At 37.0% G+C, this 26,329-nt stretch overlaps 1 protein-coding gene across 7 annotated transcripts in view; it reads left to right on the forward strand.

Annotated features, from left to right (window-relative positions):
- Positions 1–26,329, forward strand: part of CYRIA (CYFIP related Rac1 interactor A) — a 59,957-nt gene that overhangs the window by 25,729 nt on the left and 7,899 nt on the right. For 4 of the 7 annotated variants that reach the window (XM_086745182.1, XM_086745184.1, XM_086745187.1 and 1 more), the window contains 7 exons: positions 13,416–13,495; positions 23,013–23,134; positions 24,086–24,191; positions 25,283–25,419; positions 25,505–25,582; positions 25,855–25,971; positions 26,066–26,145. In XM_086745182.1, coding sequence (XP_086601308.1) covers positions 13,423–13,495; positions 23,013–23,134; positions 24,086–24,191; positions 25,283–25,419; positions 25,505–25,582; positions 25,855–25,971; positions 26,066–26,145 — 713 coding nt within the window. In that variant the 5' untranslated portion in view covers positions 13,416–13,422. Of the gene's footprint in view, positions 1–13,146; positions 13,227–13,415; positions 13,496–23,012; positions 23,135–24,085; positions 24,192–25,282; positions 25,420–25,504; positions 25,583–25,854; positions 25,972–26,065; positions 26,146–26,329 lie in introns of those variants that run through there. The other 3 variants (XM_086745183.1, XM_086745185.1, XM_086745186.1) reach the window with 3 other exon arrangements.

Consider the following 26,329-nt stretch of genomic DNA (forward strand, 5'->3'; position numbering starts at 1 on the left):
TACTAGAATTGTTGATGTACAGCACTTCTGAAACCTCGGTTACTTTTAAAATAACTTAGTATACCTTTGTGTCTAGTTTCAGCTCATATTTCTACAGTATTTTGGTTTCTTTGTTTAAGAACTGTGCCATGATGAAGTTTTATTTCTAACCTGACCATTCTGTAAATATTTACAAATGTCTTGATGTGAAAAGTACATCAGTAATGCTGGTTTACTAGCACATTTGACTGTTTGGAACAATGGCTAAATTTCTGACAAACTTGAATAAAATTATTCAGCCAAAGAAAGTGTTTTCCATCAATTTGCAGGTAAAATGCACTGTACTGATTAATTTTTGTCAAATTTATTTGTTTGAGTTGATAATGCCACTTAGTGGATAACAGCCTTAACTGCAGCCTTTTTTTTCAAAAACCAAATCCGGTAGCAGACAGCTATCTTGCTTTGTGGTTGGATTTCTCCTGGCTAAAAATATGCTGATTGTAGCATGTTTTCAAAGAACCTTCTATTATCAACCCCATTTTAGGAACTTTATGATAGCCATGATTCAGTTTCTGGATGAAGCGTATTAAAATGTACATCTTAAAATGCGTATTAAAACATGTGCTTTTGCGAAGAATGGACCAGAGGATCCTTGAAGTCCCTTCCAACCTGGTATTCTATGATTCTATGAAAAGTAGGAATTATTTATTATAGAACTTTAAACAACTTCTAGCAAAATAAGGGTCGTCTTATTTGCATCTTTAATTTGATTGGAAAGATACAACAAGGATCTTGGTCTTCTTGCACTGGTTCTTTAGGTTAAGGAAATGTAATTGGTAGTGTGGTGATTTTAGGCAATGCTTAGTTGTATGTTCATGGTTGGAAGATTGGTGGCTGAGCAAACTCTGAACTAGAATGAGCTGATTCTTCAGGAAGTGAATTGAAGAGGACCTGATAGAAAGTAGTTAGTGCGTTTTCTTGGGTGTGTTGTGGGGCTGAGCATACACAAGCATACACAAAAAAAAAGGAGCATAGCACTGGACTGGGTCCTGCTTTAGTTGGACTCTTGTCCAACTTGAAATAATTCGCTTTGGAATATCAGAAAAGTGAGATAGATGCCAAATGTCTATCCCACCACTGTCCTTTACAATTATTACTTCTTGAATATATTATTGTGATAAAGACTCTTCTTTGCTAAGTAGTTTGGATGGTAGTGTTAATAACTCTGTGTATTTGATATAAAATTGAAATATATAAAAATTCAAGCTTTCTTTATCTGAGACCAATGTATATATGCATAAATATATGGTTTATATTGTGTATATATGTATATTTTTCTAATATCAGTGTATTTAAAGAATCTATTCTATAATAAAATAATAGTATCCTCTGCAATTTAATGGCTTTTTTTTATGGAAAAAGTTTTTTTCACTGTTGAAACATATTAATTTAGGTCTTTCCATTCTTTTTCAGTCTTTAAACTATGTTCTTTGAAGTCTTTTTTTTCCCCATGCTAAATTTCCATTACTTCCTGTCAACACTGATAATCTTCAGTCACTGAGCATTTTTTTTTCTTAATCTCTCAGGCTTTTCTGAAGTTTTCAGTAACGCTGTTTTTATTAGTAAGTCAGTTGAATAAACTGCATCTAAAAAAAATGATTGGCCCAGAGGAGAAGGAAGAAAACATAATTCAATTTCCAGCCATGTTTCAGTGCTGTATTACAAAATTGTTTTCTTGATGATGAATATTAACACATTATTTTGAGAAAACTTCTACCTTCCATATGTTCATAATGAAATTGGGAATAATTGAGGTTTTTTCTGCCCCATCCCATATTCCAGAGAACTCACATCATCTAAGTCATGAGCTAAGAGGAACTCAAGTTGTAAGACACCATTGCTGTTGAAATCACACTGTGCTGTTGTACAACTGCTTGTGTGTCCAGACACCTCAAATAGATGGCTTTGAGTCAGCAAACAGAAAGTGTGGTTAAATCAATGATTTTAATCTTGATTTCTACTGTTGTGTTACAGTTTTGATGTTGGTTTATCTGTTTGGTTGTTTTTTTTTTTCCTGTAAGAAGCAACTTTTTTCTCACTTCTTGGTTAAACATGTTGATTTGCAAATCTCTGTGTACACTGGTATATGTACGTACGTTAGGTACATTCGTATGTGTGCATGTGTAATTTTTACACAATTTAATTTTTTTAACAAGTTACATGACTGTTTCTAAAAATATTTTTAAATTAACAATTTAAATAGTTGGTTATAATTTAAATTTCTGTTAGAAAGTAATGAATGATGCCTTCAAGTGAATGTATCTTTTTTACATTTGACTTATGTCACCTCTATTGAGGTGTGAGTGGGGAGTAAGTTACAACTGAAAATGAAACCAACAAGGCTGTTAGATCCTTTTAATGTAAAAGTAAAACTTAAATTTTCCTCCAAACACAAATATAGTGTATTTTCTGTAGTTTCTAGTTATAAAAAGCTTGATTTGCCTTTTCCCGCTGGAGCATTCAACAGAGGCAGTAAGAAAACACTGGATGTAACTACCTGGCTCCATTTTTGGTTGCAGGTAATGTTAAAGGCAGTGTATCTCATCCTGCGTATCTGGGTTTTAGTCAGAGACTATGAAAGGAAAATCAGATTTCTTCTTAACTTTGAAAGACTTAATGCAAATCGAAACTTCTTGAATAAGTATAAATAAAAATGGTATTTTTATTCACATGGAGGAAGCAGGACTGTTGGCAGGGGCTGGCGCAGCACGTGTGAGGTGCCGGGCTGGGACACCCTGCTCACCGGCCTCCATCACCCAGACGCAGTTTGATGTTCCAGCAGAAACATTATGTTTGCATAATTTTGGATGCAAATTTACAGTCACAGTTACTTTTAAACTTAAATTCTGAGTTTAAGTGTGAGGGAAAGGAAAGCGATACAATTTTTTTTTATACTGTTACTTGTTCTGAAATGTGGTTATTAAAATATAGTCTAGATTAGTTTGTCCTTATCTAGAAAAGTAAGGGCAGGGGAGAAATCATCCACTGATCCTGGGGCTGTAATCCCTGCAAAAAATCGGTTTGATCTGCGCATCTGCTGTGTAAGTAAGGCAGCACTGGTGGTTCAGTGCAGGTACAGACTGGGTTAGGCCTAGTCCTGGCCTGTACTTCGGCGCAAAGGTGTAGTATGTGTTTCAGGTGAGTTTGCCCGTTTTTATTAAGCGCATAAATCTTCCCGCTCTTCGTGTCAGCACCTCTGCGTCCCTCTTTGCGCGGGCCCGGGGCGGGAATGGCGGTGCCTGCGACGGCGGCCGCGGGGCAGCAGGGGGCGCCCCCGCCCCTCCCACGGGTCGCCCCTGCGCGCACCCGGCCGCGCTGCGTGCGCGCATGTGTGTTGGCTGGCGCGCAGGGCTCCTCCGCGGGAAAGGCAGCGAGTGTGCGTGCGTTCCGCTCCGCGCGCAGGCTGGAGCAGCGCTCCGCTTTTTGCAGAATGGGCTGGGGCGGCCTGTAACAGGGAAGGGAGCAAGCTGGGTCGTAAAGGGGCTTGGGGTTAATCGCCATCCAAAGCTGTCAGTTAGCTAAAAATAGATTTTATAGCGAAGTGGGAGTAGGGTATAAAGTCACTACTGTGCATCAATTTTATTGTCTTAATAAAAAGTTACTGTGCAAATTTCATTGCTAAATTAGGATTAGTTTCCAGTAGTGATTTGAATTAATTACTGCGGAGCCCGCCAGGGTCAGTACATTCTTTTAATTTTAATTTACACTTCCAAGAAATGTAATTTTTAATTAAAAGGATGGGTTTAATTCCGTGCCACCCACAGTCCTCCTCCATCCTGATTTCTCATCTTAAGCAAATAGCTGACTTGTTAATACACCAAAGGAAAAAAAAAAAAGTTGCAGTGGTTTTCGGCAGCTCATATTGGGGCAGAAAAGCTTGTTTGGCATTCTGTATAAGTAAAAAACATTATTTGAAAATAGATTTACTAGGGAACATGCTTCTAAAAGTATTACACACAATGCATAATTAAGAGTCTCTGTGTTTAGAGGGCTTGTTTCTTTACTAAATGTAATTTTCAAAACAGGCTATTTTGCAGAAAAATGCCATGGACCCAGTCTGCCCATATATGTTTTAATGCTTTGAGTATTTAATGTGAAAGAATTAATAAAATAATATCAGAAGGGATTAAAAAATGACACAAAGCTAATTAAGAGAAAAGGAGGAGTTTTTTTTTAATTTATACTTTTCTATAGCTCCTGCATAATTACAGATTAGACTAGTGTTTTCGAGAAGATCTGTCCTTGTTCAGTAATTATTCCCCTCGTCCCTTAATTTGATTGTGAGAGCAATCTTTGAAATAGTCTGGAGTTTAGCAACTTTCTAACCTGTTTTATCTTTAATTTATAGTCCAATATCGTGATTAAATATTTTTTTCCTCAGTCTTTCTGCTTACGAGTCCATCTGCATTTGTGGGATTGATTTGATTTTTTTTTTTTCCCTTGAGTGGAGTGTTTTACATTTATATTTACTAAATTTGTTCGGGATAGTATCTCCAGTTTATCAAAGTGATTTTGAATTATGATCCTATTTTCCAGAATATTTTAATTCCCTTCTAGCTTAGTGCATATTTTAAAATGATACTTTCTTCTTCTCTGTCGCTAATTAAAAGTATTGAACAAAGGCAGATCTATACAACAGATGCCAGATACTGTTTAAAAATACCGCCTTCTTTTTTGCCAGTAAACCACTGATAACTACTTTTTCAGATTTTAGTGTTGCAGCAAATTTGTGGTACTAAATAGCATTTCCTCTTTTCTCATCTCCAGTCATTTGTCAAAGCTCCCTCCTTTATATAGTTCTTTACTTCCTTCAGTTCTTCCATATGCTCATCCAGGCATATTGATTTCTAAATCTCCATTTTTTAAATTTTGGCCATTGGAAAACCTATTGTGCATTTTCTTAACTGTTGAGTTTCCTGCACTCCTTTATCCCTTAAATCAACCCAAGGGATCTGTTCTTCCAGATGTCTGAGATTACTTTTTTGCTTTTTTGAAATCATGATTTTTAGTTTTCTTTTTACTCCTTGTTTAGTAACCTCTGCTGTTTTTAATTAATTTCTCCTTTATTTCCACCCTTACGTTCAGTTAATTCTCCGCATAGGTATCAAACAAGTCTAGAATAGCCATTCCTCTGGCAAACTCCTCTGTGTTTTAGAAGGAACATTTATCAGTGCAGAAGCTTGTACAGATACAGGACTTGTACAGATACAGGGCTTATTAACCCTCCTGAAGCTTCTTGCCCAGTTCTGTTTCTGAGATGCCTCCATAGTTCAGCAAAACCTTCTTTACCCATTTTCTTGGGATCGGGCAGTCTCTCAAATTGCTGACTTGAGATGATACCTGTTCTTCCCTCCTTTACTCTCACCCAGAGATACATAGGAAGTTTTTATTTTTCCTTTTTCTGAAATTTTAATTTTTTTTTTTTAAAAGCATATATTGTTCTCCAATCTGTTCACAGTGGTTTTTCAGAATAGTTTTGTTTTGTCCCTAGTACAACTCTCGCTGTTTCCATCAACAGCATTGTAACACAAATTGGTCAGCAAGTTTTCTTGTTTTGTGTAATGACATATTAAATAAGCCCACTGTTACACAAATGGAAGTATTTTAAACTGATACCAACTAATCCCTACAGAGATCTGCATTTCATCTTTAATTCCTCAAATCTTGAGCTATTGATACACAGTCAGCCACAGCTATCGTAATTCCAGTAATGGCAGTATGTTTCTTGGATCAGAATTAATTGTCTGCTTAGTATTTTAAGATATTATTTGACTCCTCTCCCCTTTTGTAGAAAAGAATACTTGTAAAGTCTGCTTCAGATCCATATCTTATAGATCATTACCCCCCAAATCAGAAATACAAATTTAGCCAGCAAAATGCAATGATGGGCTACTTACTGCCACATTCAGAGCAGATCACTGGCAAATATGCAGTAAGAAATCCAGTCATTGTAGGATTTATGTCTGGCTTGAGTGAGATTAGATGTACTGTTTTGGCATTTATGTATTAAAAAAAAAGAAGTAAAAAGATAAGGAACAAAGTTTAAAATGCAAAAACTTATTCCCATTATCAACTGGCACAAGAAATAACTTGAAAATAAAATCACTCTGAGGAAAGTCGTTCCCGTAGTTGCACAAAGAACTAGAATAAGATGGTTTTCATCTTGGTTTTTCAGGCAGTTGTACTGGGTTTTCTGTTAATATAGTACAAAATAGTCCACGTGGCATAGTCAGAAGGCTGAATAATGGTAGTCATTAACAGGAAGAAGGGACCAGCAACATTTTTTTTTCTGTTTCTGATTTTTCAACTGAGAGTCCTCTTTCTGATTCTGTATTGAAGAATGTATACGGTCTAGAACAGATTTTTCCCTCATTATATTCACAGGTGTTGAAAACAGATGCCCACATCCTTAGATTTCAAAAACTGAGTGTGTTCTAAGACAGCTGATTTCCTTTTTCACTATGATTTTTGTGGGAGAACACAAGGACAAGGAAACTTTAAGAGGAAGGTTCTGATATGGCTGCTCTTCTCTTAGAAGAGTTTGGAAGAACAAAGTCAAACTCCACCTGGAAAAAAAAAGAAGAGGTTTTGTTTTGAAGGAAGAAGCACTGAAACTAGCCAAACCTGTTCCGTTTCTGTTAGAGGCATCTCTCTCCTGTGTATCCGTTTGGTAAACACCAGTATCCTGCTTTGCTTACCCAGCAGAGGCAATTGATGGAGGCTCCATTTATTACATACGGGGAAATTGTGTCGCTGGTTTGTGTATAAGCATCTGTGTGTGTGCTGCCATAACAAACTGGGTTACTGTAGTTACTGTACACTCAGGTGGGAGGATCAAAGTGCAAGTGTTTCCTTAATTTCAAATATAATTTTATTCTAATTACTTAATTGGCTTCCATTCTACATTTTTTATTGGGGTTTGTTGTTTGGTTGGGGTTTTTTTTAATTATGACCTATGAATCAGAATCCAGATATTTTAGTTGCCTGGTTTTCATCCTCTCATGATGGCTCTTCTGCCATTATCCATTTGGAAAATATGTAGGAGTTCTGTTCAAAGTATGTTCAGGTGTGAGGGTTGGCATATAGAGAAATTCCTCCCCTGAGTAAGTTATAAGTTCATCTCAGGTAATCTTTATCTTTTGATTTTAGTGAAGTCACAAGCCAAGCTCTTTAATCCTTGGGGCTACAAGTACTAATATTGGTGGCCAGCTCTTTTAACATTTTATGATTAGTGAAAAATGTATTTGTCATTACAAACCATTTATTAACTCCCTTTGACTTGCCTCACCTTTTTTGTAGGTTTTCATTGTGTCCTGCAATCTGCATATCAGATAACAGCAAACGCTCTTGGCCTGAAATGCTGCTTATCTAGAAATTGTAATAAAATAATTGTTCAAAGCAGAAATGATTCTTTTATCTTAGATTACATTCACCTTGAGCAACTTTCTTCTCTTATTCCACTTCTCACTTCTTTACATCTGTTTTTTGGTTTTGGGTTTTGTTGGGACTTTTTTTGTCTGTTTGTGCTTCACCTGTGTAAGGAACGCGTGGCACTGGTTTTAATTTGTGGATGCATGTAGGTTGCTTCTTGGTGCATCTTGTATGTTACTTATGTTATTAAAATCTTATAAATATGGTATTTAGAGGCCAACATTGGGGTAATTTGATTTTTTTTTTCTGGAAAATGAATATAGCTTGCCATCTGAAAAGAACTTGGGTGTGTTTTTCCCTTATCTATGCCATGCTAGAGAATACTATGTGTACTTCACTGTGAAATACCCGTGGAGTTTTTTTGCAATTAGCATCTCAAACACAAATGTATGACTATTTTAATTTCTTTTTTCTTAATATAACAATACAGTCTTATGCTTATTTCCAAAATAAAGTCCATAGAGGAGTAATACCACTTTTCAAAACTAACATCTATTTGCACAACCGAGACTATTAAACATCAGTTGTATTTCTCTTCATCAATGCAGCTACAATTTATAGAATTTAAACATTTGCCAGTAAAACAACTGAAGATAATGATACTACCATAGGCATCAAAATATTCTTAACTATAAGAAAATTGGAGAGATTATTAAAAAAAAAAACCCTACTGTGGAGTTTGGGGATAATTACAAGGTGCTGTATAGAAGCGGGACTAGTGAATTGTGAAAATGCAGAAAGGTAAGTAATGGGTGAAATAAACCTATGCAAATAATGTATGAGAAATGTGCAAAGCACAGTTTTCTGCAAGACATGATTCCTTCATTATATTTGGCACCATACTTGGATGCATTTACAGCAGTGTACCTAGAGTTGAGTCACCCACTGGAATTTGGACCTCTTGGATTGACTGCCGAGAAGGACAGTGAGACTGGTCAGGTATAACAAAACATGAACTACTAAGATTGAGCTTAAAGAGCTTTATGAATAGTTTAGACAAACATCTCTGCAGAATGACAGAGCTGCTGCCATTCCTCGTTTGGGATCCACATAACCCCACCCCTAACTCCAGGGATTTTATGGCATTGCTGTGAACATGAATCAAAGTGCTTCCTCGGCTATCCCTGACTCCAGCACTATGCTTTTCACAGCAATAGTATTCCCAGTTGCTTACCTATGGTAATGCCAGTTCTGTTGCCTGAGCCATGCAGAACCCGTGTGGAAATGCTCCAGTCTCTGCCTGTACCTTCACTCCCTGGATGACTCCAAGCACGGCAGCATTCCAGTTTTCTTGGAACTGGTCCTACACAAATACTTGAAGAGATTAGGCAGCTTTAGTGTTTATTGCATAGAAGAAAGAAAAGGGAAAAAGCAAAATCGTTACTAATAGAGTGGGCAAATGCAATTAAAAATGATCTTTTATATCTTCCTACCTCTCCCAAACAAAAACCAGTGAGTGATACAGTTTCATTCAGAAAACAAAGTAGATTATCATTGTTAAGAAACTTCTGCATTTTAAAATTTTTGTTCATTTTTATTTTATTCCTGAATAGAATTAAACTGTTTTCTGAGTCTTGCAGTTCTGCTGCTTCCTTACAGGAACCTCAACAAACTTTACAGGTGACTCTCACAATTATTTGGAATTGTGATTTTGATCTGAGAGATCTTGAGTTCAGATGCTGGTGGGTTTTTTTGAAACCACACTTAATTATTCACACAGTAAGATCAGTTCCACTGCTTTAGTGACAGTAACATGCTTAGTACAGTACAGTTTCCTCAGCCTGCGGACTGGATGCCAGTCTCTGCCTATGTGGATGTGCCATTAGAAGTTATCTTTCCTAATAATTCATTGCCATTCCTGAACTTGGGAGTTGCTGTTTATCCTGAAACTCCCACTGGAGCTGCTCATGAGAACACTCCCAGCCCCACTTCGTTAGAATGATCTAAATGAGTTTAAGCAGAAGGTATTTGCTGATCCAGCTCATTTTGACAAAAGCCTTTTAGACTATGTTTATGTAAGCAGGCAGATTTAGGAAATATTAGCTGGCAAAGGAGCACTGATGAGCAGCAAAGGGCTGAGCTGGTGAATGTCTGCTTTTTCACTAACGTGAGGTTTAAATGCTTTGATTGTCAGTTACGCCTTCAGCGTAGCTGCAGTGATGCTGATGGGTTTGAGTTGATTAAACTGATTAAATTAGTCCTGTGAAGGAAGAAGCAATAGTACTTCTCTAGCAATCTGTATGGTACTGTAGCTGTCATTTGAGAGTGATGCAAAACTCCACACTTCAAAATTATGCTGTTACTTAGAACAGTGTGTAAAGAGACGTTTTTCAGAAGAGTTAAATAACATGATGCTTAGCTTTGGGCATGCAATCTTTAGTTGATAATACCCAGTTTGTGAACACTTACTAAATTTTCAAAACTCTGTTTCAGTATAAAGTAAATATGTATTTCAGTATAGGTATATCAAATCCATGGCTTTTTTATTTGTTTGGACAGGGGTAGTATTTTATTTATCACAATTCAAAAATAGACTGATTGGTTTAGTGGGGGAGAATAAATTTATTTTCCCATCCTAGATAATGCCTCTAGAATATCAGAATTAAATTAATGAAATTTTAGAAACAAAGTGATGTCTTAGAAAACTTGTCTGCATTATTTTGTTCAAAGCTCAACATTTTTAAATATGCAATAATGGTATATAAAACACAAAATGCTAAATGTACCTTCTTGTTCATTACTGGTTTTACAGTTTGTTTTTGCCTGTGTGCCACTAATTAAATGTTTAGCATGAAAAATAGAGTAATGAGCTTTAAACTGTCAACAGTAGCTTAGAAAGTATTTTCTGTATGCTTATATAATATCATAAGATGAGCTTTAATGGTCTGCAAAACAGTAGAAAACATGAAAATGTCATGTCAACATCTCATCATTTTAAAGCATACTGTTGAAACTTGGAATTTTGAGGGATTTGGATACTAAAGAGAAGCTGCTATCATTTAGGAATGCTGCAACAGCAATATTTTTATATATGCATTTGGCCTTATGTCAACATTTAAACTGATTTTACAGTAAGTAAAATAAAATTCTTTCCAGTTTAGTTAAATGGAATTTTATGCTCTTAACTTAAACCTTTCTGATTTGCTCCTGTGCATCAGCCGTTTAGTTGCATTTCTGTTGCAACCACAAATATATACCGACCTGCTCAGAATTTATGTCATTAGTTACTTTGAAATATCATTTTAAAATTATCCTGGAAGTATCTTGCAGTTCCTGAGGTCTGGAATATATTGTGAGAGTTTCCAGGGAAAGACAGTTTGGAAGATCCAAGTACTGGGAAGCAGCAAGCTATACAGAATAAAATAATTGTATTTGGGGCACGGAAATATGTTTATTAGCACTTCCATTAAGGTGAAAATTTGCCTTTTAATACGGATTAAAAAATATAGTGTGGAATGATGAGTTTAAAGTGAACATTTCTTGGAAGTAGATCTTGCTTTTAGTTTTGCTTTTTAGGAAACCATAAAGAAATTATTTCAAATCATAAAGAAGTGAAGCATGTTTAGCAACTGTCTCAACCGTGTCTTTTAGAGGTCGATGTTGAATGTCACTCTTTTTTGGGTTGATGTGCATTGGAAATAGTGTCAAATCAGTGCCTTCGCGATCTTTGGAAAATGCAGGCTGACTGGGAAAATGGGAATAAAGTTTGTGGCAGGATTCTTGTTCCTTACTTGGGTCCTAAACAGCTGAATCAGTTTCTACACAGGGATTGAAGGAGAGGGGAATAAAATGAAAAACAAGCTAAGAAATACAATAAAAGTTCAGGGAAAATACTCATACTTGCAAATCTCCAGAGCTGTGATCTGCTGTTCTTCTGTAAAAGGATCAGAAACCAGAGCTTGGGCACATGACCTCAAGCTACTCCATGCAAATAAGGGAGTGTATCCTCAGGTTTTGGGCAAAGGGAGCAGCTCCCTCGCTGTTCAAAGTATGCTGTCAACTAAACTGGTCTCTGGCTGCAGTGCTAACTTGGGCAGGAGAAGAAATGGTTGGATACTCTCTGAAGATTGAAGGCGATGAGGTAAGAGACAGCTTAAAATGAGCTGAAAGTGAAGAATTCAGAGTCAGTAATTTAATTGTGACAGTATTACACAATAATATAAATTGTTTCTTTCAAGGCTGTGAAAAGGAAAGTAAGTGTATGCACATTATCTTGTCCCTCTTACCTGATGCTGATAAAATGTGTTATACCAGTGTGATGAAAATGTTAAATTATTGAAGGTGCAAGTTTTAATGCTGTATGAAATCTATTTTGCTCTGTTTTCATGTTTTTTCCCCTTTGTAGGCTAATCAGAAAATCAGACTCAGTTCGTACAGTGCAGATTTTGTTCTGAAAGTAAAAGTGTAATTTTTTTCCTGCATATAAATGACTGTAGCTTTATGAATAATGGAGGCTGTTTCTTTGTGTTTCAACATTGTATATGCAAAGATATTGTTAATTGTAAAGGGCTTGATAGTCTGCTCACTGGATTTCTTCTGGAGAGAAAATTTTGAAGAAGTATTTAATGCAAAGCAAAGCCATTTGTCTAACAGAAACATGGTTTACATGAAGCTGCATGCTCTGAATGGATTATTGGTTAAGTTTATCTCATTTCATGGAATAACTATGACTGCTTTGAAATCTCCGAGCCTTACTTTGCCTTCTTAGGTTTTCCTGCTATAGAAATCCATCCTTTATATGCATATAGAAGTTAAGGCTGATGATACTTTTTATTCTGTAATGCTTAAGGGAGAATTTGGAAAAAAAAACCTGTCTTCTCATATGGAGTACCAGCCATGTACATGCTTAGAAAAAATTTTTTGTGGTCTGATTTCTTAAGTGGGAAAAGAGTTAAACTGAAAAATAGATGAGCATCAGATGTGAGCCCCAAGAGCCATGGTTTAGAGTACTGAAAATGTTTATCTTTGAGGCAAACCTCAGTTTTCAATTTGAGTTTTAAATCTAAAATTACTTTTTTCTACATCTCTCCAGGCAGTCCTCTTTATTCTTATATGTGCTTTTCATGGTTTAATTTTTCTCTCTTCTGAGAGAAACTTTAAGCTTTTTTTTTTTTAATTGCATACATACATTTTTAAAAGTTCAAAAGAGCAAGCTTTTTAGCTTTTCTTTCTGATAGATTTTTATAGTAATATTTTATAAAACCTTACTGATTAGAAACAATTAGATTATTTTTGCCTTAAATTGGGTTATTTTAATGAAATAACATGGATTTATGCTAAAGAATCCAAACCAAGGATTAAGACCGTGTTTTTTTTACTCTGAAATGGTATTCAGTAATCTTGAGTCCAGTCATTTAGAGGATTTACAAATAAGGATCTAATTCTGAGTTTGTTTCTCTTGCTACACAAATAAACTCGTAAATATCTGTTTGTACTCGGTGATGTTATACTCATGTTTAAATTGCAATTTGTTGAATAGAATTATTTCTGTATTTATCCAAGGTCTTAACTCTGTCCCCATACATAAATATCACAGAACTGACTATGAAAATGTTTCTCGTAGTCCAGAACTTGCCAAAGTGTTTAATATATGATGCAGACTGTGTCAAGCCCTTAGTTGTAGTAGTATTCTAAGTTTCTGTATGTAACTGTTTACGATTTTGTTGCATTTACTAGGTTTGCTGGGATGGGTAATCTTCTTAAGGTCCTTACCAGGGAAATTGAAAACTATCCACATTTTTTCCTGGATTTTGAAAGTAAGTTCAAACAATTACAAGACAATGAGAGAATCTTTTCCCTGACTTAACAGCAAACTGAGGAAAAAACTTAAAAAATCTGATTGCTTGCAGTGTGTATTTTCCAGCACAACCAGTCTGTCCAAGTCCATGTCTCTAAAATCATTTGTTCACTCAGGACTCCTTTTCTCTTCCTTTTCTATTTTTCAGGAACCAAATGGGAAATCTTTTAAAAGTTCTCACTTGCACAGAGCTTGATCAGGGGCCAAATTTTTTCCTTGACTTTGAAAGTGAGCAAAGCTTCTTGCCTGGCTTGCCTTCTTTGCTTATTATTTCCTAATAAACTGCATGCGCTTATACATCATAAAGCAATTCAAAAGGGATTTGCAAACAAATCAAATTACACTTCAGCTGAATATTACTGTTTGATATTTATAAAAGCATACAAAATTACACTTAAATTCATTCTGAGCAGAAAAGGGGGCAGCATAGTAGACAGGCAAGTAAAACCTTACCTTGAATTAGTTTCAGAACATTGATGAGCCATTGTTAAATTTACATATGGATGAACTGCACCTCAGCTTTCTTTAACAAATCAATATTAAAACCAAATTTCTTTATGTTGCTTCCTTGAAAGCAAATGCATATTGGAAATAGAAATAAAAAGCTGAAAAAATACAAGCAGTGGAGGTGGCACTATTTTTACCTGGTTCTGTGATTATTTAACTGGGATTATTACAGTTTCTAAAAAGTAGTGAAGTGATCAAAGTGTATGTGCTTGATTGCATCTCTCTTAATTGCATGGTTATCAGTTTGCAAAACAGTGTTTCGCATTCTGATTGCTTTGGCACATCTATATCTGATTCAAAGCTATTTCACTTTTGCTCTTATAGTTTCCCTGCATGTACTTCTAGACATTGTCTTCAAAACTGGTCATCAAATCCTCAAATATGGGTTTTATCTTACTCCACTACTTACGTGAAATGCTTTTTATTTATAAATGCTAACAGCGTGTGGTGTTTTGTCTCTTAATACCTTTATGCTAAAAAAAAAAAAAAAGTTTTGAGAGAAGCTAGTGGTCTTAAAATAACTTTAATTTGAAGCAGTAAGAGAGAATTTCAGGTGATTAGACACACATTTTATCACCTTGAAATAATTTTCTTGAATAATTTATTCCTGAGTTGTTTTTCTGGGAAAAAAAAAAAAAGTTACTGACATATGAAGCTGTATGTATGTGTGCACTCTGAAGCACTGGTTCAAAAAAGTAATTTAAACAGATAGTTAAATATCATGAAATTGTTCAAACATGCTTTCTTGGATGGGAGCTAGACTGTATGAGTATAACTTTGCACATATCTTAATCTTCTCATCTAGACCTTTCTTACTTCATTATGAAGAATCAGTTTCAAATGATGAAAAAAAGTTAATTGGTTAGTTTGAGTTTAGGACTAGGTTCTGCGAGCTGTGCATCCCTTTTTCTCTTCTGTCTGTATCATTTGAGAATTTAATTGTAAACCCAGAATGTCAAACGTTTATCCAAACCACCGTGTATTTTTTTGATATCAAACTTTCAAAGGCTTCTGTAGTGCTCTGTGGCTTTGCCAAGCTATTACGAAGGTTTTCAGCTGCTGTGAGCTTCCAAGTTTAATCAGCCCCGTCATGTCCTGCGTTGCAGGAAAGTACTCCTGACCCAGGCTGAAGGCTTGGCAGGGAACGGGTGGTCTGGCAGTGGGGAGCCTTGGCGGAGCAGAGGTGGTGGTGAGAGGGGAAAATATCTGTTTTATTGCCTTGACTGCGAAGGTTGATTTTCTTCCAAAAGTGCGCTGCCCTCAAGAACTGCATCGGGTGAAGCACCCTCTCCCAGAGGAGGTGACAGTGGCCAGTGCAAGCATTTCGGCTCACTAGTCAGGCATGTCTACCTGTAGAAGAAGAAAACTGTCATCCCCAAATTTCAGTGAGTTTGACACTCCTGAGCAATAAGTTAAATTGTTTTACTTGTGAAATAAATCCTGAAGGTTTTGATGGCATTAAATCTGTGTTATGTCAAAGGGATGTGACTAAAGATGCCTGTAGCGGCACGCTTTGGTCTCTTTTAATTAGCCGTTGTACGGTGTAAAAGGACAGTCTTTGTGGACACGGATAGGAGCCTGCTTGCATGCTTGCTGGACGTGTGACATTCTGTGGGCTTAGTTTTTAGTTCAAGTTCCTGGATGAAAATGGTCGCTACAGTTGGCCATTCAGAGGATGAGGGGTGTGTTGAGTTGATGTGTTCACTGTGTTTCATAATTTGCATCAGGATATTGCTTTCTAGTTTTTGTGCACTTTTTCATTAGTCAGAAGCTGAAATCTCAAAGTAAATCTATCAGCACTAGTTCTGAAATGTTTACAGATTTTTTGGATACACCTGCCCTGGTATTTTTTTTTGCTGCTCTTCATTTGTTATGCATTGTGCCCGAAAGGAGAGTGTGTGACGTACTTCTTCTTGCTCTGCATACAGTGTGCCACACAAATATTGCTTAAAAACCAGAAACAGCCTTCTTCCTCATAAGCAGGAGTAGAGCAGATACAGTCTGTCTCCATATCTCAAAAATCAGAGCCTTTATGGCCTGATGTTGGTCAAAAGTAAAACAAGTGTTTACATAAAGAAAGTGGGAAAATAACATTCGGGTCTTACATTCATTTGACAGTCAGTTTAGTCTGTGCTGCTCCAAAGGGGTCATCCCGTGGGTGATGCTTTGTCACATAGTCTTGTACCTTATGCTAGGATTGAAACGTACAAACACACGATTGCACCCATCATGAATGACAGCGGGGTGGGTTGGCCTTGACTGATTGCCAGGTGCCCATCAAAGCCACTCTATCGCTGCCCTCCTCAGCTGGATAGGGAGAAAAATGCGATGAAAGCTTCATGGGATAAGGACAGGGAGATCACTCAGCAGTTAGCGTCACGGGCAAAACAGACTCGGCTTGGGGAAACTGATTTATTGCCAATCAAATCAGAGTAGGATAATGAGAAATAGATCCATTTATTTTTATTAAATTATTGGATTATTATCTTCCCCCCATGCCTCCCTTCCTCCCAGGCTCAACTTCACTCCCATTTTCTCTCCGTCCTCCACCCTGAGCAGCGCAGGGGGACAGGGAGTGGGGGTTGCAGTCAGTTCATCACACATTGTCTCTGCAACTCCTTCTTCCTCAGAGGGAGGACTCCTCACGCTCTTCCTCTGCTCCAGTGTGGAGTCCCTCCCACAGGAGACAGTCCTTCATGAACTTCTCGAATGAATCCTTCCCATGGGTTGCAGTTCTTCATGAACTGCTCCAGCATGGGTCCCCAACAGTGTCAAAAGTGCTGCCAGCACTCCTGCATGGGCTCCTCTCTCCACAGGGACACAGGCCCTGCCAGGAGCCTGCTGCAGCGTGGGCTTCCCATGTCCCAGCATGGGGTCCTCCATGGGCTGCAGGTGGATCTCTGCCCCTCCGTGGGCCTCCATGGGCTGCAGGAGGACAGCCTGCCTCACCATGGGCTGCAGCACAGGCTGCAGGGGAATCTCTGCTTTGGCGCCTGGAGCACCTTCTCCCTCTCCTTCTTCACAGGCCTTGGTGTCTGCAGGGCTTTTTCTCTCACACATTCTCACTCCTCTCTCTGGCTGCAATTGCCATTGCGCAGGTTTTTTCCTCGCTTCTTAAATCTGTTACCCTAGAAACACTATCACCATTGCTGATGGGCTCGGCCTTGGCCAGCAGCAGGTCCATCCTGGAGCCAGCTGGCATTGGCTCCATCAGACATGGGGGAAGCTTTTGGCAGCTTCTCACAGAAGCCACCCCTGTAGCCCCCCACTATCAAAACCTAAAAAGTGTAAAAAAATGGACCAATAATAACAGGAACACTTAGAAAAACTACGTTTTTTTTCAACTAATTCAAAGGTGTGCAGTTTTTTTTTTTTTCAAATTCTGCCTTGTGCTGTATTTGAAAATGGGAAAGAATCATGAAAGAAAAAGAAGTATGTTTCAAAATTTCACCTTCCAGGTTTTCTTTTGTTAAGTAACTATTTTCATCTTTTCTTAGAAAATTTTAGGCTACAATTTTTTTAATAGTTTCTTTTTTCCTCTTCTTTTCTATAGTTATCTGTATCATCAGTTGCAATTCTTATAACAGCTTTTACTGGCATTATTCCTGATTCCAAAGTGGGAACCAAGTTTCATGGTCATACTTGAAAAAGCTTGAATCCAGCATTAATTTCAGTTAATACTGTGTAGCAAAAGCAGTTCTGTATGCCCTCCGGTGATCATTTTAGAATTAGAAAGTTACTCTGGATCTGTTCAAGGAGAAGAAATTTGAAAATCCATTCAGTCCAGCCTTGAAAGCAAAGAGGGACAAATGGGAGCTGTGGTAACTTCAGCGAGTGATGTGGAGAATACCGTTCTCCTATGGAGGTGAAAAAGCCTTTTCTTTCAGGTGAAATGCAAACTATATGCATTCAGCCAAATGCTGAAAAAAAACTCTTTTCTTTAAGGTCTACTGAAAGGTTTACATAAAGAAAAAGAATCTCTTCATTCCTAGAAAATGAACCCTATTGCTGTTTTACACTTGTATCTCAGTGTGGGCATTCTTATCCAAACTGCTCTGTATTGGAATTTATTATATATCACTTACTTTGCCTTAATTCCTTTTTAGCTCTCAACTCAAAAATAATGTTAGTGAGTGCCTGGCAAGTCTTAAGAGTCTGTGGATTTCAGGATTTCATGAGCCCATAGGATGAATCCTCTTGAAATGGATTTTGGCAGTTCAGGAACTGTTTTGTTCATTGTATCTTGACCTTGTTTAAATTGGTCACAGGTAAATGAATCCTGGGGTATTTGAGGCTCTTTCCATAGCAGCTTATGAGTGTACTTTTTTTTCAGAAAATCTATTGTCAAATTACTGCTGCCCATAGAGGGCCTTTTACAGGCAAAATTAACAAATAGTTCCACGTGAATTCTTGGGAATAATTTGAAAGTTGAGATACCAACAATTTGTTTTGAAGCTAAAAGACTAAAGGTTATAGATTATTGGGAGGAAGTGTCCTTAATTGACACTTTCATTTCTGTCCTCTCCTCAGATACAAATACCTTTTATAAGACCAAACTCTCTAACCTTAACCTAAGCAAGTTCCCTCTTTTTCCTAAATGTCAGCTAGGTGGACTCGTTACCTGATCCTAATTTAATCCCTCCCCCTTAACAATCAAGGACACTTATTTTCTAGGATTTCCCTCCCCCATCCCCAGAAGATTCATTAAATTTTCAGTTATCAGTGTTCATGTATGATTAAAAGTGTCTATTTTAAGAACACATCTGGCAGCAAAGCAACTGCCCACTTTTTCCATAATAGGATATTAATTAATACCCTCACTCGACAGGCAGCAAGGCTGGAGACGTGATCTGTATCCAGTCTGTGGGAGATTAAACTCGTCTCCCGCGCTGCAGAGCATGTCCTAAGCAAGAAGCTCTGGCTCCGTTGGAGCTTCAGCTGCATTGGCTCTGCGGAGCTGAAGCCTGGCACTAATATCCCTGGCACAGCACCGTGCCCATACCAAGTATTAAACAGTTGAGGGACCTTGACTTTGTTCTAGCTTGTTTAGAAAGGATGAAATTCAAAACTGCAGTGTAGACTGGATGAGGTACTGTTTCTACCTAATACTGTTCTTTTTAATATATGGAGTATAGCAGGTTCTGATACCTTCTAAAATGCATTATTCACTGTAGTTGTAATGCCTTTTATCTTTTCTAAGGACATAAACCAGCTTTTCGTCTAATTTTGTCCCAGATTGGAATGGGAAAAATCATTGTTGTGGTAACAAAGCTAAAATAGGACTTTAGCGTCATACTGTAACGTGCACACACACATATATACACACACACTGCTCTCTAACTTGCTGTCAGTGGCTGGTGGAATTATTCACCACATTCAGGAGTGGACAGGACAAGAAAAGCTGAAAGCAGAGCCTCTAAGACATCTTGTTTTCCTCACTATTCTTTTGGTAGGCTGTTGAGGCCAGGTGATTATGATGTTTTTGACAAATATGATCCTACATTCAGTGAAGTGCAAGTACTAACCAGCTTCAGTGGGAATCCTCTTAACTTGCCATCAGTTTGACTGAGGGTGGAATAAAGTTCTGTGTTTTTGGTCTGCGTTTCAGATACAGAAAGGGAGTATGGGTTGGAAGCTCTCCAAGTACTGTCTTGTTATCTCTTCATTAAAGTTGATTATTGAGATATTGTTGTACTTCATAAAAATTAGCTACTGAGATATTGTTATACTTGATTTTGTATTGGTAAAGGCTCCATATCTATTCATTTTATATTTAATCTTGTCCTATGAGTACTGGTATCTTTCTTACGTAGCAGTTTCTATGGTTTTTCTAATGTATACTTGGTGAAGAGCAAGGTAGATAGCTTGCGCTGCTAAGGGTTTTTTTGAAACAAATGACAAATATTTTTCTAAGCAAAGAATGATGATTCCACCTTCACACCCCATCGTGCACCTGAAATATTTAATACATACACAAATGGTTTGTAGTGGGTCCAGCTTTCCTCCTGTTTTTTTTTTTTTTATGAAGTCTGAAGCCCCATCCAAAACATGGAAGAGACCATGTGTAAAGATGAAAGAGAGCATTTGTTCATGAAATGAATGAATTATATCCTGGCTGTTTCTGATGGAGCCAATGGAATGACACATTTCTCTCCAGAGCTAAATTTTTTTCTTTCTAAATTAAAATTTGCTGGTAGAATCCATATATGGAAGAGTCAAGCCTGGTCTGACTCTTGAATTAATTTGATAGAGGATTCATTTAGTTGTCAAGTTTAAGGTTTGCATTGGAAACACTTGGGCAAAGGGAGATGAAAGGGTTTCCTATTTTGTACTCTGAATTCATGGGTACTGTAAAATCTCACACTTGAAAAGCAGTAGGTCCGGTGATTATGGTGACTTATTCTGAGAGGGCTTGCATTCAATGTGGATTAGTGAGTGGCTACAGTTTATTTATAAATGGGCTCAAATTCCTTTAGCTCATGCTGTTTCTCTCGAGGTAAGGGGAGAAGAGGTGAGCACTGCCAAGCAGTGACTCCACACTGTGATTCAGGAATGGTATTTTTTCACTCGGCACAGAGAAATAAGCTGTGGTATTGTTGGAACAGAACACCAATTTTAAAAGCCAAAATCTGTCATGAGGAAGTCTATATTCCTGTCAGTTGTTGTGGCTATTGTTATTATTTTGTTGATAGCAGGATGAACATTTCAAACTGATCAATTACAGGTATTTTAGCTGACCATTTTTGGCAAGATCTTAAAGTAAAATCCCTTTTGAAACATGGCCATGATCTTATCAGAACATCTGTTTGCATAACATATATTTCATAAGTAAGATGCATGGTTTATTTTTTAAAAAAGCCTGAATCATCCCTCCTACCTTTATTTTTAAGCTAAACACTTTCAGCATAAATATAAACTGCTTCTGCAAATGCAAGCTAAGCCTGTTGCTCTGTAGCCTTTGCAGTCCTCTTCCTCTCCCTTCCCTTTCTTTCCCTCTTCCGCCCACCTGCCTTCCCCCCACTCCTGCTTCCCCCAGTGCTGGGATACTACAAAGCTCAATGGGTTTCAAATATTCAACCATCCCCAAAAGATGCATTGGGAAATTTGAAAAAGTCGAACAATAAAGGGTGTAACTAAAGGCCATGTTTAAGTCCCAAAGTGCTGAGCAGCCTGTAGTGTTTACATTTCTATTAGGGGCTAATGTTTTTTAAAGCAAATAAATTGTAAAAAGTGACGTAGAAATACCTTGTTAACCAACCTATGCTTCAGGTGACCTGAACATGCAAATTTTACACTCATGAACTGTACTAATAAATTACTTATTCTCTTTTCTGTCTTAATAGTTGCTGAAAATGTTATTTTAATTAACATTTATTTAACTATTAAAATACGGATAGTGATTTATAGGTGACTCCTACCTTCCCTCTACTCTGTTGTTCTATGGCATGTAACTGTTTAGCAAGATTAAAACTTTCTTTGTTAAACTCAAAAGCCTGTACTGTTTAGTTTCTTTATCACAAGGTGACAGACCCCTTATGGTGTATACCTGAGACTTCTTGCAGCTTGGGGAAAGAACCAGTCAGTGACACTGTAAACCTGATGTGATTAATAGGTTGGTTCAACTGCCGCGTCCCAGCTGGGATTTTCCCGTTTGGGTTAGTTTTTCCCTTTGGTCCTACTTTCCCTTGCTTTTTGAAGGATAATAGAATTTTTTAGTTACCTGAAGGGTCTGGGATATAAAACCCAGCTCAGTAAGCCCAGCTTATTTTTACTTTGACTTGTTCTGTCTTTTAAACAAGATTAGGGAAAACTTTCAGACTAAGAGGGAAGTCAAATCAGTATTGTTTCATGTGCCCAGTCTCTTGGGACTCATGGTGACATAGGAATGTAGGAAAGATTTTAAGTATTAGTTGCTTCAGAGCTACAGACATGTAAATCTCAGCCGTTTGTGTCTGGTTCATGCAAGGTCCATACATAACTCGACACATTTAAACAAATTATCCTAACCCGAAATGTCGTGGGGAGAATGCCTGCTCCTTCCCTACTTTCCACAGTGAACCACTTCATTTGTTTCTAATGGAGCATGGGTAACTAAATCCCATACTGATACATGGGTGGAAACCTGTGTCTCATTTCTTAAGGAGACTAAATAGAAAAACTATTTTTAATGTTTCTTGTCTATTAATGTAGAGGTGTGTAGCATTTCCTAGTCAGTGAGTTTTGAACTGTTTTGAACTCTTTGCTTTTAATTCAAACAAATAGTTCTTAAGTCCTAAGATTCACCTTCAAAGTATTTTTTTTCTTCCCGTAAAATTAAAATTCTATCTTTACAAGGTAATACAAATTTAAGGAAAAACAATAGAATTCTGTCTGTAGAGATCTGCTGGAACAGTGTGATTGTTTCTACAAATACTGACTGCAATTCTATAGATAGGTCATCCAGTCTTAGTCTATGCCAGTCGTCTTTATGTTTGAAAGCAAAATGCAGAAGATCTCTGCATTTTGATGTTCTAGGGATATCATCACTCCCTGGTGTCACACTGCTGTGAAAATCCCATTGGGTGGGATTTGAATGGGAAAATTGATCTACTTCCAAATGTAATTTCTCTGAACAATGGAGGTCTGCAGGTCACTCCCATCCTGAAAACTGATCATTGACAGAGCTCGGTTTATTTTAGTAGCAGGAGTGATCTCTGACATACATAAGAAGAATGTTTATTTTTAACAGTACTGTATCTGTGTTTTACAAAAGGAGAAATAAATTACCCTGGTTAAGGAAGCCTGGAAGATACTCCAAGTGGTGTAATATCCCACTGCTCCTCCCACTGAAAGGTCTGATTTTATCCCCAAGCTGCAAGAAGTGAACAATTCTTTGTAATTGAACTGTGGAGCTCATGAAAGAGAGGGGCAGTTTTACTAAAGGACTGATGCATTATCCTCTTTTCTCATAATATTGCTGTATGATTCTGCTTCACTTGAAAATGCTGCATTTTGAGGAGAGGCATTATGAGCCAGAGCATACAAAAACTACTGTTTTTTCTTCCTTGCTATAAAAAGCAAAAAGTTAGATGTTAGCAGAATGGCAGTGCAGTATAATTGTATATTTTAAAAAAACACATCAGAGTGGAATTACACATAGTCAAGCTGGATATACTGTTGTTAAGCGGAACTGAGTAATCTTGCCATTTGTATTGCAGCTACCTTTTGACTTCGTGGATTTTGCTTTTCTGTTTCTTAGATGCACAGCCCACAGATGGAGAAAGGGAGGTATGGAACCAAATCAGTGCAGTTTTACAGGACTCGGAAAGTATGCTTGCAGACCTTCAGGCTTACAAAGGAGCTGGACAAGAAATTAGAGATGTATGTTTGTTAAAATTAATGACAGTTCTCTGAAAGCAAAATCAAGCCAACTCAATGTGTTCCTTGCTTCTGTTCTGTATCCAAGCACATTCTATGAAATGACATGAAAATCTTCATTAAAATGGTAGTTAGAAAATATGTTACAAATTATGTGTGAGATTGAACATAAAGCCCTAATGTGAAATCATGAAATGATGGCTATTGGAACTTTCTCTATGTTAACTATTAGTAATTAGTAATTATTTTTCACTTTGAGAAACATCATTTCGTATACCTTATTTTATATATCTTATGGTAGAAGTCAGAGTTGAGGATGTGGAAGAAATATTACTCAGAAGTCAGAAATACACTTTAAAAAGAAGTTGAAAATAGTTGTTCATCTGTGTAAGTGAAATAATGAATCACAGTAAATTATAACCTTACATCCACTTTGCAGGCATCTTATTCTATGAAACTGGTCCCAAAGTACAATTCTGAACTGTAACTTAAAACTTTTCTCAGCTGACCAAACCTCTTCCTGCATCAGCTTCACAGTTACTGTTAGCGAGAGCTGGTGGTTACTTAAGAACCTGAATATGTTGAAGATTTTGAAAGCATCAAAACCTTAAAAAAAAAGGCAATTTCTGCAACCAGTAGTCATACAAAAGGTCTTACCTGATGCTTCTACAAGAGTTTTGCTCCCCAAAGGATATGTTAAAAGATATTTCTGTATGTCAGTGGTGCGTTGGATTTAATAGTTCTAAATCACTATGTTACAGGAGGAGAGGAAAGGTGGAAAACATGGTATTTTTTTGATTTACTAATTTCCTATTCATGTGCAATGTAATTTTTCATAATTGTTCCATGTTTTACAGTATTTACTTTCTAAAATAACGTAGTAGAAAACTTCCAAGCCACCTTTTGCTTGTTATTCATATATCACAATTCTTTACAGTAACATTTTCATTTCAGGCAATACAAAATCCCAATGATATCCAGTTGCAAGAAAAAGCATGGAATTCAGTATGTCCTCTGGTTGTAAGGCTGAAACGCTTTTATGAGTTTTCACTCAGATTAGGTGAGCCATGTTTTAGTAGGTCTGTTTATTAGAGTACTTTATATATAAAGAAACAGGAAATGTATTTTTCCATAGACTTTAAAATAAATCTATTTATTTATTTATTTATTCTTTATTACTCTTTCTGTTTGATATCCACAGACATTTAACTGTGATTACATTTATCAAGGCATATTTTTAATCTTAATTTAATTTCAAAATTATGATAGGTTGCTAGTTTGTCACTTAAAATAAATTTGTATTATCTAAATGGAGTGCAAGCAAAGAACGTGATAAAACTATAACTTTATCTCTGGTGCCTGCCACTCTTCTGCACTTAAATGGTCCATGTTGTACTAATGCAATTTTTTTTTTTTTTTTTTTTTTTGTAATCTGCATCCTTCAGAGTTTTACAAGGAATGTAAACCAATAACATTAAAACCGGGGATAACAGGGAGAGAAGGGTATTAACAAAGTCTCTCACAGGGTGAAAAATCCAAATTTGAGCATTTTTTACACTGACTTTGTCATCCCTGTGAACCCCAAAAATGATGTAATTACTCCTTGAACTAAGCCTCTGGAAGAGAACCAGTGTGGAAAAGTGTATGTATGAAGTGAGAGAGCTCCCAATGCACGGGGATTCTTCTACAACATCCTACTTACTAAGTCTTTCACTTTTTGAGTTATGCTAGTAATTATAGCTGCAGGAGCTGAATTATATTGCTATCAGTGCCTGAGAGTACACTTTTAGTAACAGAGATGACAGAATAATCTCTATACTGAGCTGGTGGCTAATTGGGGAAGATGAAAGAGAAAGAGTTGAATATCTGAGTGCAAGAAAAATGTTTTGTCTAGAATTTTTGATAGGGAACTCAGATAAAGGATGATAAAAAGGGAAAAGAGCTCAGGTATATGGAATGGAGAGAAAATGAGCCTGAAGAGGCAGGTGTCTTTGACTAATGTTTCTCACCTTAGAATAGTAAGAAGCAGCATTTCTGTTAGGGCTCTGCATGTTCAGAGTGTTCCTTCGCTTCAAACAAAGTATATTTAGATACTTAAAACTTTGTCATAATGTGGACTGAATAGAATTTGTGCTTCTGATTTTTATCCAGAGAAAGCCCTGCAGAGCTTATTGGAGTCCTTGACCTGCCCACCTTATACTCCAACTCAGCACCTGGAAAGGGAACAGGCTCTAGCGAAAGAGTTTGCAGAAATCTTGCATTTTACTCTTCGTTTTGATGAACTTAAGGTTAATAAAATCTTTTCATACCTGCTGATTTTTTTCCCATGTATTTTGAACTGAAACTGATTATTTCCTATTGTCTTCCTCTAAGATGAGAAACCCAGCAATTCAAAACGACTTCAGTTATTATAGGCGGACAATAAGTCGCAACAGAATAAACAACATGCATGTAAGTAAATAAAATCTGATCTGTTGTTCACACTGAGGTATTTATCAGTGTGCATTTATACCATTTAGGGTAATGCTTTTTCTTTTGATTCACTAGCTGTCATGTTCTCTCCTTCCCACTGAGAGTTAATCAGCAGTCCGGATGAAGTGATTAGAGTGGAACTATTCATGCTACAATCTGCTTGCTGACATGAGCATGTACTGTATCTTTTTCTTGCTGCCGGCAAGATTTTAAAGAGTTTGACTGACCACTTTTTCTCATGTTTTCTTCAGCTAGATATTGAGAATGAAGTAAACAATGAAATGGCCAATAGGATGTCCCTGTTTTATGCAGAAGCCACACCAATGCTGAAAACACTCAGTAATGCAACTACACATTTTGTATCAGAAGTAGGTAATGGGGGAAACAAGTCTATCACAGACATTCTTGATTTTAATTTTATAAGATGGTTTACTGAACACTGACTGTTTTTAACCCTTCTAGAACAAAACGTTACCAATTGAAAATACAACGGACTGCCTAAGTACTATGGCCAGTGTATGTAAAGTCATGTTGGAAACACCGTAAGTTCTACCTTAAATCTTGTTTTTCTTGTATGAGATAATTTGTATTGTATTTTAAGTAGCCATCTGGGATAAACACAGTTTTTTCGAAATGAATTCCTGTATCTTTGCCTTAAGTTGTCATCACTTTTATATACAAACCATGACCCAGTATTAAGAAGCCTCCTATTTTAACCACCTTATG

The sequence above is a fragment of the Chlamydotis macqueenii genome, chromosome 3, assembly GCF_036417535.1.
Source record: "Chlamydotis macqueenii isolate bChlMac1 chromosome 3, bChlMac1.mat, whole genome shotgun sequence".
NCBI lineage: Eukaryota > Metazoa > Chordata > Aves > Otidiformes > Otididae > Chlamydotis > Chlamydotis macqueenii.